At 41.8% G+C, this 14,351-nt stretch overlaps 1 protein-coding gene across 2 annotated transcripts in view; it reads right to left on the reverse strand.

Moving 5' to 3' along the window:
- The window catches only part of IRAK4 (interleukin 1 receptor associated kinase 4), a 36,476-nt gene that overhangs the window by 17,053 nt on the left and 5,072 nt on the right, over window positions 1-14,351 (reverse strand). For both annotated transcript variants that reach the window (XM_083182668.1, XM_083182666.1), the window contains exons 3-5: window positions 12,166-12,311; window positions 10,965-11,105; window positions 5,605-5,765 (exon numbers count right to left, since the gene is read on the reverse strand). In XM_083182668.1, coding sequence (XP_083038794.1) covers window positions 5,605-5,765; window positions 10,965-11,105; window positions 12,166-12,311 — 448 coding nt within the window. The remainder of the gene's footprint in view (window positions 1-5,604; window positions 5,766-10,964; window positions 11,106-12,165; window positions 12,312-14,351) is intronic.

The following is a 14,351-nucleotide window of genomic DNA, read 5'->3' on the forward strand; positions in this document are numbered from 1 at the left end:
TACAAGGCACAGTTGCTAATATTTCAATATGCATTACATAATGTGACACACACGGAGCACCAAACTTCTATAAAGCCGGGTATGCGACTAGTCAGTTTGCGGTCGTCACCCTGCCAAACTTCTATAAAGCCGGGTATGCGAGTATAGTCAGTTTGCGGTAGTCACCCTGTAGTCGCATACCCGGCTTTATAGCAGTTTGGCAGGGTGACTACCGCAAACTGACTAGTCGCATACCCGGCTTTTTTTTTTTTGAAAAGTATTTTTATTCATTTTTCACGAATAAATAACAGGCAAAATAACATTACGTTACATTTACATGTGGTGGAGAAACATACCACCCGGTTTACAGGTAAGAGTTAACATATTCTTCTATTCACATGTCCCGACGGGAAGGGAGAAAGCTCTTTGATCAGTTCCATCTCCGCTGTGATTGGTGAGATAACAGGTACTATTGGTCAGCCAGCTGACCTTTGATTCTATTACAGTTTCCTGCATCGGATTTGGATGTGGTTCTTTTCCTTAGGGAGCATGCATATGATTTAATTTAACCATATGGTACAATAAAACTATCTAGACTTTAACTGTAATAAAAATATCAACAGAGGGTAAGGGGGGGGGGGGAAGAGGGGGGGGGGGAGAAGGGGGGGGGGGGGGGGGCTAGTGTAGAGAGTGCATTACCCGGGGCTATTTATCCTGCTGTGCTTTAGCGTGTCTGAATGTCTCTTATGAATACTCAAGCTTCTTGAGGAGCGCAAGTGTATGATCGTCTGCAGTTTCAGTGTGTGGTTGGCCAGAATGGGGTTATAGCGGTTATTATTTACTTAGGCTCAGGCCATGTGTAAGTCTAATGTCTCCAGGATTTTGCTCTGAGTGGCCAAAGGTTTAGACCGGATATATGGTTCCCACTTTCTCAGAAAGGAAGTTGAGATAGAGTGTGAGGAATGGATGGAGTTGTACCTGTCAAAAGACATGTAGCCATTCAGCATTTCCTCCACCTCTGAGATGTTGGGTTTGTGATTGTTGATCCAGGACTTTAGGATCACCTTTTTCGCCACTGTGAACAAAATCGTTAGGAATGATATGAGTTGGCTTTTGTTTGCCTCTAGTTGCCATGCATCAAAGTTGAGAAATAATATCGGTACTTGGAGAAGGCTAAGTTTCAGAGAAAGGTTGTTGTCTAGGTAATACAGTATTTTATACCAGAACTTTTTTATGTTCCCGCAGGTCCAGAAATTGTGGAAGAAGGATGCCGAGTGGTACCCACATTTCAAACATCTTCCTGTCTCCGCGGGATCAACGCATACCCGGCTTTATAGAAATAATGAACTACAATAGTTACACTATAATAAGTACATAGATTCCATTCATAAAGTTGTAATGGCTGGACGAACATGCATATTAGATGTAAATGTGTAGCAGCAAATGATATCAGAAATAAAAAGCGGAGATTTATGAGGTGAATATACTGAACACAGTTTATTTAATCAGTAATAGTGCAATGTTACAATGTTGTCAAAACAAGTCTAGATGGTAACAATTGGAAGCAACACATGTAACAATGTTAGATAAAAGGGTATGTGCACATATAATGTGCACAAGCAGACAGACAATAGCCCTTAAAATGGCTAAGGATAATACAAGGCACAGTTGCTAATATTTCAATATGCATTACATAATGTGACACACACGGAGCACCAAACTTCTATAAAGCCGGGTATGCGACTACAGGGTGACTACCGCAAACTGACTATACTCGCATACCCGGCTTTATAGAAGTTTGGTGCTCCGTGTGTGTCACATTATGTAATGCATATTGAAATATTAGCAACTGTGCCTTGTATTATCCTTAGCCATTTTAAGGGCTATTGTTATTGTCTATTATATGTGCACATATCCTTTTATCTAACATTGTTACATGTGTTGCATCCAATTGTTACCATCTAGACTTGTTTTGACAACATTGTAACATTGCACTATTACTGATTAAATAAACTGTGTTCAGTATATTCACCTCATAAATCTCCCCTTTTTATTTCTGATATCATTTGCTGCTACACATTTACATCTAATATGCATGTTCGTCCAGCCATTACAACTTCATGAATGGAATCTATGTACTTATTATAGTGTAACTATTGTAGTTCATTATTTCTATAAAGCCGGGTATGCGACTAGTCAGTTTGCGGTAGTCACCCTGCCAAACTGCTATAAAGCCGGGTATGCGACTACAGGGTGACTACCGCAAACAGACTATACTCACATACCCGGCTTTATAGAAGTTTGGCAGGGTGACTACCGCAAACTGACTAGTCGCATACCCGGCTTTATAGAAGTTTGGTGCTCCGTGTGTGTCACATTATGTAATGCATATTGAAATATTAGCAACTGTGCCTTGTATTATCCTTAGCCATTTTAAGGGCTATTGTCGGTCTGCTTGTGCCTCTCAAATTCCTTTATGTTGTGACAGCCTGATATATCATGAGCAGCGGAGCCGCGGCTCCGTGAACTGCATTAACCCTGTCACCTCCACACATGATTTATTCATGTGTGCGTTCTGAATGCAATGTACTTATTATATTGTAACTATATCTGTAGGAGAGATTATGCAGCTATGGAACGCCCACATGGGCGTTCCAGCTTTGGCAGTATAGTCGCAAGGACGGCAGCATATCGATCGAACGTGCGTACACACTGCACTTTTGTTCCGATATGAGGCCGTCCTGTCGGATGAAAATTAAACTGCAAAGAACCATCGACCGACCGAGTATGGACGGACAAGACAGTTTTTTGCCGTTTATCGCTCGTACGGGACAGTGTACACACATATACAATTGAACGGCTGTCCGACCCAGAACGGAAGAACGGCCCGACAATTGTATATATGTGTACCCAGCTTTAGGGTGGTGTTCACTTGACTTTGGCTAAATACCCTAATCTACTCCTTCCTATAGTCCATTGTTTGTTTTGTTTTTTTATCTGGGATAATAGAAGATTATACATAGATAGTTGGTATAGATGTTTAGAGGGGGAATAAGTTGTTTGGGATCCAGGTATGCCTAGGTTGGGGTTAGGTTATACAGGGTGGAGGGGGTTATAGGGAGGTTTCCTTTGAGGTTTTTTTATGGATGGTTTGCTTTCTTAGTATTTTAGGTTATAAGTAGGTTTAGCTTTTGTAGGTTGGGGGGTGGTGGGTTATTTTATTTTAGATGGTAGTGCAACTGACTGTTGTCAGTTTTGCTTTTAACCTTCTCTCCTTTTCCTTTTATAGTGCAATTCGTTAATATTTAATTGCATATCCATGTACTGTGATTTCATATTTGTGCCCTTTGCCGATCTGATGTCCGCAAGAGCCCGGATGGCACCTCCGGGTGACTGTGTACTTATTGTTTGCCATGATTGGTCGAGATTTGCTTCCCATATCCTTATGTCTAAGGGCGTGAATGTATATGTAAACTCCTATATATCTTATGTATATGGATGCGCCATATGTGATATATGTCTCTGTCATAGCACTACTATCTACCTTAGTCTTTTTGTCTTCAAAAGTCAATAAAAAATACTAAAATAAAAAAAATACAAAATTATTAGTTACCTAAAGGATTAATGATCTTATTCAGAGTCAGATGGAGGGCAAGACTGTCTATCTGGCACTTCTGACAAATGTTAAGACTCATACACACTGGGCGACATTGCGCTGAAAGCAGCTCAGTTTTCTCGTTTGAGCTGCTTTCATCTTAAAAGCCACCCAATAATCTCTGGCCCGGCCACTTATCTGCTGGTATTACCCCTGGGAAAATCGCTCAGAAGGGCAAAAAAAAAAAAAAAAATAATGAAAAAAAAAATAAAAAAATCGCTCAGTGTGCATGTACTGAGCGGTTTTCAACCTAGAGATTTTCCCGATCATAGTTGTCCATACACGCTGTGCAGAATCATCCAGTGTGTATGGAGCTTTAGAAGAGCCAATGACATGGGCTGTTCTGGCCATGCAGAGAGACCGGGGCTGGACAAGTACTCTTTGGTGGTAGACTGGCTCACAGACAGAGGGCATACTGTAAGGCCCCCTTGATTTGTGGCATGAGCCATGTCCATGGCCTTTTTTAATGCGTATACAATGCAAGGGCTCTTAGGACAGTCTGTCCCTGGTCAGATGCATCCGGAATCGCAAATACAGTCTTATTGTAACCAAGTATTTGTGAAATGAAAATCTTAAGTAAGTGGTGCCTCTGCCCATGCGCTGCTGAGAGGAGAGTGAAATAAGACTAGAGGCGCGGTTTCAGTAAGTTTTTACAAAATGGTAAAAATTGCAGTAATCATCGGAAAACATATTACAATTAATGGATAGACCAGATATTAAGTACACAAAAGGATTGGTATATCTGCAACGAATTACGGTTTTAAATTAATTAATGATTTGTTAAACATATTAACATGCAATATCATACTGTATGCTGCTTTTACATTAGTGGCACTGTGTCAATTATCTGTTTTTTACTACTGTATATGCAGATCATTTCACTCCCCGGGTCCTGCTTTGACATATCCATTAGAGAAAACCTTTCGGGTATTCCCGAACAATAGAGTGAGTACACCTGGGAGTACTTGTACCATGCTATTACTGTGCTGTCACTGCGACTGCATGTATGCCCAGATCACACAACTGCACCACCATTCTGGTCCTGGCTGCTTAGTCCTACACAGTCTAAAATCAAGCCTCAGACTAATAATGATGCACATGTGCACAATTTGAGCAAAAGACGCAGATGTCATTTTAGAATAAGAGACCTAATTCATACTTGATAGCAAAGTAATTTTTTTCTTAAATGGGCAAAACCACATGCACTGCAGGTGGGGCAAATGTAACCTGTACAGAGAGAGTTAGATTTCGGTGGGGTGTGTGAAATCTTGTGTGATTTCGGTGGGGTGTGAAAATTGCAGTGTAAAAATAAAGCAGGCAGAATTGACCCTGCACATACTGATCCTATTCGAAGTTACGATGCCGTGTTCTGACAGCCCCAGGTGACCAAAATCCTAGTTTCAGCCCAGTCCTAACTAATAGAAGAGCTGATGCTCCATGTCTAGGTCCAGGTCAGTAAAAAGAGAGTATCTTTTCTGCTGGGGCCTGCACTAGTCATTTTACCCAGAAAGTCCTCAAATCTAACAAAAAATATATTTTTTTCATATTATTGCTACATCTAACATGTTCAGTATGTTTGATATTTGTAATTGTGTATTCTTTCTTATGTTTATGTGATCTTCTTACTAAACAGTATTTTAAAAATAAAACTATAAAAAAATTGAAAATTCTCAAATCTAAATGCTCAATTCAAAATGTCTGATGGAAGTTGGTTGAAGTATGTGGTGGAGATACTGTAAACTTTGCATTTCTTAGGTCACTGACCATGCTTATTACATCACATTTCTAACTGCCTTGTTAATATTTCCAGAACACATTCACTTAAGATAATCTAAACATCTTTTAAATAACTATTGAAAAAGGTTAGATTTAAATCTGCCCACAACAAGTGTCATTTTACCACTTTTACTTAATTTATAAATGAAATAAAATGAAATGTGCAATATGGCAAGCATGGGATCGACACTTACAGTTGTCAATTTCTTTACTGCAACATTTTCATTCTTTATTTGACCCTTGAAAACAACTCCAAAACCTCCCTCTCCAAGTTTGTGTCCTCCTTCAGAAAGGGGTCGTTCGTCAAAGTTCCTCGTAATTCTTTTCAGTTCATTAAAAGAGAAACTGCCAAAGCCTGAGACAATAAACAGCAAAAATTACAGAGAATGCTGATATGTCCTATAATATAGCAAATCGAAAAACATGTTGGTAAATTAATTGACTTCTGAAAAAATGGGCCCATAGGTTCTCTGTAAGGTAGGGAGTTTAGAATGTGAGCTCCTCTCAGGCAGATACTGTTGTGAACGATTACACATTTTATTCTCTGTACAGTGCTGCATAATATGATATGGGCTATATAAACAATTATAATAAAGAGACAGACATTATAAATGATGTTGGCCTTCCACCAATGTTTCCAAGCGACAATAACTTTTTTGCACTTTGCATTCTCTGTCAGTACTATCCTGCGTCATTTAGCTAGAAATATTTTCCATGCAATAATGAAAACCAGTTCTCTGCTGGATGACTTTAACTTTGAGCACAAAGATGGAGCATATTTACCAAATTCACTAGCAAAATTGCTGAAGCTGATTCAAATTATTTGGGGCATGAAAGAATATTTGCTATATTACCCAAATCTTCCAAGGGATTCTGTTTAAGTTATATAAAAACATATGGTACTTGTTTCCTAGAACGGCGCCCAATGAGCTATTTGCTTAGTGGGCTATTCTGCGTAGGGAAATTGCATTGCATCGCATGGGTCATTGTAGTGCCATGCGATGCGATTTTTTGTATGTAATATTAGGTATACAATAATACGATTGTATGTCATCAAATGAGGTTTTACGCACCCCCCCCCCCCACACACTATCCACGCCACCCCGAAGCAAGGCGAGCGCAGCGGAACGCATCCTCCAACTTTTTCATACCCCCACTATACACGTTGGCGTGAAGTTGATTTTATATAGTGTGGGGAGCCCGAAGCGTGGCGAGCGAAGAGAGCCCCATGAGGATACGTGAAATACAAGTAAAGTAATACGCGTCTGCTCGCCACTTAACAAGTCCGGCTGAAGAGGAAGTCGCCACGATTCCGTTGATAATCTCAGTATGTCCGAGTACCATGACCTCCTGGGCCAATCTGGTGCAACCAGAATGGCCGGTACTCTCTGGTTCTTTATCCTCTTCAACACCCTCGAGAGCATTGGGAACGGGGGGGAAGATGTAGACCAGATTGAAGGACCAAGGAATCGTCATGGCATCCACTGCCCAAGCCAACGGATCCCTCAACCGAGAGCAAAATCTCAGTACTTGACAATTGGTCCTGGACGCCATAAGATCTATGTCTGGCAGTCCCCATCTGTCTACCATCTTCTGAAACACCTCCCGATGGAGTGACCACTCCCCCTCCAGCAGGTCCGCCCTGCTGAGATAGTCCGCCTCCACATTCCGGATCCCCAGAATGAAAACGGCTGACAGAGCTGGAACCTGAACCTCCGCCCAGGTGAAGATCTTCACAATCTCTGCCATCGCCATCTTGCTCCGAGTACCGCCCTGGTGATTTAAGTATGCCACCGTAGTGGCATTGTCTGATTGTACTCGTACTGGCAAACCTTTCAGAAATTCCTCTGCTTGGCACAAGGCATTCCAAACTGCTCTCAGTTCCAGTATATTTATGGGAAGACTGGATTCCTCCACTGACCAAAGGCCCTGTAATCTCAAGTGAAGTACCACTGCCCCCCAGCCCCTGAGACTGGCATCCGTCGTGATGACCAACCAGTCCCATGAGCAAAGGGACCGCCCTATCTGCAGAGTCTCTATATCCGTCCACCATTCCAGGGATTATCTTGCTTCCTGAGACAAGACCAGCCGCTCCTGTTTCATGGTCTTGGCATTGCCGGACCAGCATGCTAGTATGTTCCATTGGAAAGACCTTGAATGGAATCTGGCAAACTGCAGCGTCTCGAAGGTCGCTACCATTTTTCCCAGCAGCCTTACTCCCTGCCACACCGTCGGTGCAGGGGCCCGGAGAATTGTCAGCACCATCTGCCGAATCTCCACCGCTTTGGAGTGGGGAAAGAACACCCTGTGAAGATGTGTGTCCAAAATAACCCAGAGGAACTGCAGATTCTGTGTGGGTGTTAGATGTGACTTGGGAAGGTTTAGCACCCAACCCTGTTCCTGCAAGAACTGCGTCGCAACACTCAGGTGTTCCTGAAGTTTTCCCGCCGACTCCGCCTTGAATAAAAGGTCGTCCAAATAAGCAGCAGAAGTAAAACCCTCAGCCATGTATTTAACACAATGCAAATGAACAGGCACCGCACAGAGCAATGTATCAGAGTAATTATCTGAGCTGGTAATCCTGTCAGCGATCAGCGAGGGAAGCGCTTCTGAGAAGAGACTGTAGTCTGTGTAAAATCACCCTGTCAGCTCCGCAACACGGTGAAAATGGCGCCAAACACAGAGCAGGAAGAGACCAAGTCTCTGCTTCAGCGGGGAGACCAGCCCATCTGGTGCTTTCTCCCCCATCAGCCGCTCCCGCAGATGTCTCTCTCACCTCGTTGTACCTCCCTCAGTGGGACCACAATGGAGTCGTCCAGCAGCGCCGGACTCCTGTAAGGGACTTCACTTCCCTGGCGGGATTTCCGTCCCTAAACCCTTCAAGATGGCGGGCGCCATCGCGGGGGGTCCGTCCCCCACGATCCCCTTCTGCAAGGAGCCGGTTAGGACACCCACGGGGCCCAGGAAAGTCTCTATCCTAAAGAGACTAAGTGCTGTGCAGAGGGAATAAAAAGGTGTCCCTCTGCACACAGAGAGCTGACAGGACGCGCTCCTGTCAGCCTCTGCTGCGCTCTCAGTGTGTGTGCACTTCTGTGAGAAGCGACACACTGGCAAACCTGCTCTAGCTAGTGCATTAATAAAATAACAAAAGCCTAACTATCTGAAAAATCCAAAGAAAAAACGCAGCTGCAGCGCAGCTGCAAAGCATAGCACCCACTCCTGTGGGCACCTAAAACTAACTGGAGCATTATGGGATGCAGTAGGGAGGAGCCTGCTCCCAAAGACTTAGAAGCATAGGTGCCTGGCTCCTGCAGACCCCTCCTTCATCCCATCGTAAGCTGTGTCACCGGACTGGACGAAAGAGAAACATCATTGTATGTCATACAATGATATCATTGTATAGCTAATGTAATGCAATCGCATGCGATTTTGCGGGAGTTGCGATGCGATCCCCTGGGGCACACAGAGCAGTGAATAAATTACATTAAAAAATCGTATTGCATCGCATAGCATCGCGAGGCTCTAAAATGGGCCTTGCGATGCGATTTCCCTACGTTTGAGTACGTAGAAAATACCAAACATACATTTTCTTAATCCACCCAAAATTTATATTAAAGTATGTTCTGGATCATGGTATTGTTTGAAAAATAAATACATTTCCTAAATTGTCAAGTAGGTTTTTGTTAAAATTTTTTATTAGAATTCCAACATTCACCTTCTCGTTGATCATATAAAGGCTGCCAGTCCATTCCTCGATAATGATTCCTACTGTACAACATTAAAAGACAACATACAGTACGTACAAGGTAGGGGGGATGTATTAAACCTTTCTAAAGAGTAAAGTAGTGTACATAAGGAGAAGTTGCTGACAGCTTTCAGTTACAATTTTTCAATTGCTGATGTGGAAGAAATTTCCCACTTATCTATTCTTTAGAAGTTTTGATACTTAATCAACTTAATTCACGGTTGAGGCCGTAGTAGCTTAAAATACAAAACTTTACTATGAGCTTTGTATCATATTTACAGAATTTCTAATGTAGATTGATATAGGTCCATGTTTTAACATTTGTGTAATATCTGTGACTTGTTTTAGGTACTCTTCATACATAGTTTAGAAAATGTTATTTATATGATAACTCTATACTTGTACTTCAATATACTGGTGTATTTATAATGGGATGCGGTAACATTCCCAGCAGATGGGAAGCCGGCAGTGAGCATACCCATGCCAACTTTCTGACTTGCAACCAGAAACATTGATGAGGGTGCCAACTCCAGGACCCCAGCAGCCGACATCCCTATCGGAAGTAAGCAGACAGGATAGCGTTAGGCTGGTGGTGGGGTTTGGGTACTATTCTAGGACTTTAGGCTTTATTCTAGTTTTAGGCTGCAGAGAAGGTTTGGCTTAGGCTGCAGGGAGGGAGGGTTAGGTTTAGGCAGTGGGGGGGGGGTAGGTTAGGCACTAGTGGCGATGGTCAGGGTTAGGTTGCAAGAAGAGACGGTTAGGGGGAGGTAAGTTTACTTACTGGATTCCCTCCTTTGGGATTCCAGCATTAATATGCAGATTGCTGGCATCCAAAGCTAGGCGATCTCAGACATTTTTTTTTTTAAAGTAGTAATCATTTACAAGGCCTTGACTGACGCTTAAAAAAAAAAAAATCCAAGATCTGCAGGCATCTTTCGCCTAAGGCAAACTCGGACCCTTTTACACATGCCCCATATATATGTATGTAGTTCCTTGTTATTTATTGACCAGAGAGGTTAATAAATCAAAATGGTTTATAACTAAAATGTGTTAAACAACATCATGGTTTTAGTTATCCAAATGTTAAAAGAGTCTAAGTTGTGATGACCAAGAGTGGGAAGTAATAGTCACTATCTCTCTATTTCTGAATCTCTAATTCTATTACATTTCACCCTTGGTATTTGTTTACAAAGTGTCAGATTGTAAAACCCAGCGCTTCTGATTGCATTTATGCCCAATATTTAAATAAATAAATAAATTCCTCAGTGTTTGGACTTTAGGGTGTAATGGTCATTATCGGCCTCTCCAATTAAAACCTGCTTTTTGGGAGGAGAAAATTGTCCTCTCTTCAGGAGACAACACATGGGAGTTGGAATAAGTATCCAGGCCCCATGTGATAACGTGGCTCCAATGGCTGTTTATCAGGGATTATTCTTCACATGTCTGAGGTACAAAGCATAGGGTGAGATTTAATAGGATGAGAGATTCCGAAAGTGAGAGATTTGGGAAGAAATCTCCAGTTTTTTTAAAGCGGCAATCATTTACACTGCAAAACCAGTTTGATTTTGCAGTGTAAATGATTGCCGCTTTAAAAAAACTGGAGATTTCTTCCCAAATCTCTCACTTTCGGAATCTCTCATCCTATTAAATCTCACCCATAATCTACAATAAGCATTGGCATCTGGGCTAATTGAATCGCTCCCAGTGAATCAATTAGCTATCGTAAATTACCACAGCTAATTGAATACCTCTCTTTATACGCTATAAAAAATAAATATGAAGTTTGTAGCAATAGGACTGCACATGTACCTGTTTCTTCATCATTCTCCTTTGGATCTGTGCTTTGAGTAACAGGGTTACCATGTTCGGTTCTGAGAGCAGTCTGTGGTGTTAACTGATGTGTCTGACATTCTTCTACAGGAACCATACACACAGATTCTGTCTTTTGTTCTGGTCACAAACAGATAAACAGAAAATGTATTAATATATTGTTATTTGACAAAATTGATAGCTGCACAATTTTTGAAGTGTAAGGTTAGATAAAGAAGGGGATAGATGTAACACAAAGGTTAGAAAGGAAGGGAATAGATGTAACACAATCAGGGGATTAAGTAGACAACAGAGTTGACGGCAAACAAAAGGACACAGACGGCATACTATAGAAGGAGCCTTCACACCATAGGGCCGATTCCTATTTGTACTCATACCCAAGGGTTTACGTACAAATACAATGTTTGGGGGTCTGCACAGGCACAAGAACTGTTCTGCACATGCGCATTTCTCATTTTCCACATGTGCAGAATGGGTTTAGTAATGACGCTTGCAGCCCCGTCAACCATATGACTGACATGCTGTGGTATTTGGGGATGGTGGCACCCCACCATTTGAAACTGGGGCATGTAATCCCCCATTTTGAAGCTGTGAGGAATTCAGGGTCTGCATTGTCAGATACAGATTTCCTGGACCCCTATGTCCAGATGCGACGACTTCAGCTAACTTAGGCTGGCCAGTGCATGTAAACATGGGTGTGATGGTAATACAAGGATGAAGCCCTCATCCTCACTAATGCTAAAAAGGGCCATCTTTCTCCTACAGGCACCTCTTGCTTAGAATTTTAACTAGACTTCGCTGCACAGCCCCTTTTATGCAGCTGTGCAATTCCACACAAATATGAATCAAGCCCATAGTTACTTACTGTCCAATAATGTCACCCGCCAAGATCCCATCCACTGCTGCAGTGAAGGGGGCGTGGTGTGATAATGAGATTTGGTAAAGATTGTAGACTAAAGTCATTCTACAGTAGGTCAAGCAGTCATATTATTATTATTATTTGATACCAATCATGGGATCTTGAACAAGTAACCCTGTGTTTGGTTTCTCCCTGAATACTACCAGTACAGTAAGAACACAACATACAAGCAGGTCCTCAATCAGATAAATATTTAACTACCCACACAGTCACTTTCTTCTATTTCTACAGTACAGCTTTCACTTGAATAAATATAATTACCATGAGGGAAAAGTGAAGCCGCAGCTAAGAAACCATTCCTCATTAGCAGGTCAGTAAGATCGCGGACAGTGCAGTTAGTCGTTCCCCAGTCATACAGCAATTCATGTGTTGGACTTTTCCCCTTTGGAATAATTCCTTCAAAACGCCTTTAAAATAAATGATTGAAATAAACAAATAAATGACATGTACCTATACTTTTATTCACAGTAAAAGGTAGACAAGATGAAAAATTCCTTATGAAATGCAGTAACAAAATGGATTGGTTACATTTCTTGTAAGAAATAACTATAATTAGCAGAGATAGAGGAGGGTGTGACTGAGTGAATTCATTTCTCTCTTCTGAGAGGCTAAAATGGTAACTGTTGCACGGGAGAATTTGCTTGTCTCTCCACCAGTAGTAGTACTATGGACACAGCATAAGCCAGCTCATCTCCCAGGGCTGCCATCCCCGACCCACATTTACCCCAGCGCTGCAGGGCTCTTCACTCCCCTGATCCATCACGGTAGCAGCAGTGACAGATGTTGGCTGGGAAAGGGGGAGGGGGCACACACCCAATCAGGATATGCTTTTGTAGAATTATTATAAAATGTATGATTAAACTTGATGGATCTATGTATTTTACCAGCTTTACTATGCATGTACATTCCACAAATATAGAAGCATACATTATCATGGGATGTAGGCAGAAAGTCAAAGATGACAATGTCAACATTCATAAAGTTGACAATTATGACGTTAACAATGTAACATATTGATGTTGACAATATGTTGAGGGGAAATTTAGGGTTGGGTACTAGAGGTAGGGTAAGGGTTTGGGATAATCACTGGAATGTCAAAGGATCACAGATCTTACTCTGGAGCATGGGTCCTCAAACTGCGGCCCTCCAGATGTTGTGAAACTACAAATCCCAGCATGCCTTGCCACAGTTTTAACACTCCCTTATAGCAAAACTGTGGCAAGGCATGCTGGGATTTGTAGTTTCACAACATCTGGAGGGCCGCAGTTTGAGGACCCATGCTCTGGAGCCTCCAGGAGAAGGTAAGCAACCACTGGGCCACCAAGGACATGTCGACATTCTAACAAGTCACCATTTTATCACTGTAAAAAGGATAAGCACAGGGACTTTTAGGTGCACTTAGAGGGTTATTCTGGTTCACTCGCAAATGCATAATCACTCTCTAATGGACAAAACCATATGCACTGCAGGTGGGGCTGATGTAACATGTGCAGAGAGAGTTAGATTTGGGTGTTTTATTGTTTCTGTGTTGGCTGCTTTATTTTTACACTGCAATATAGATATCAGTTTGAAGTACACCCCCCACCCAAATCTAACTCTCTCTGCACATGTTACATCAGATTGATCATAAAAACAGAGTGAGTGTCAGAAATAGGGAGTAACTGCAGACTCCCTATTCCTTACCATCCCTCCTGACACTCACCTCCGCTATTTGTTAGGACCAACTTGCACTTTATTTTACTCTGCACTTTGATGTTGTTTGCATATTTACTCTGAATATTGTTATTGGAGATATCGGATCAGAAACGCCTGTGAGTGTCAAAGATAGGGAGTTAATATGGACTCCCTATACTGTCATCATTCCTTTTGACACGCACCACCACTTTTTGGTAGGATATCGCCCATGTTTTTATGACCGAAATGTTCTGTGTTTTTTTATATTTGACTTGAATTAAATCCTTTGAAAATAAAAGAACTTAGTGTGCCTAAAAGTAATTGTGCTCAGAGGCAAATTCCTTCTCAAATGGACAAAACCATGTGCACTGCAGGTGGGTCAAAAGTAATTTGTGGAGAGAGAATTAGAAAGTGAGATCTATATTGCAGTGTAAAAATAAAGCAGTCAGTATTTTCCCTGCACAGAAACAAAATAAGTCACCCAAATCTAATTCTCTCTGCACATGTTACATCTGCCCCACCTGCAGTGCACATGGTTTTGTCCATGCGAGAAGGAATTTGCCTCTGAGAGTAAACCAGAATAAGGCCCTAATCTGCATTATTTACCCATTCTCTATTTCATCACTGTGTTCATTATGAATGTTGAGATAACATACCACTATATAACAGCATAAGATGCACATTCAGTTGTCAATTGGCAGATTTAATATTGGTTGCTCAGAACACGTCTGCCTAACACTAGCCACACAAATACAACACCACCAGAGACTTTA

This window comes from Crinia signifera, chromosome 4, assembly GCF_055691185.1.
Source record: "Crinia signifera chromosome 4, ASM5569118v1, whole genome shotgun sequence".
NCBI classification, from domain to species: domain Eukaryota; kingdom Metazoa; phylum Chordata; class Amphibia; order Anura; family Myobatrachidae; genus Crinia; species Crinia signifera.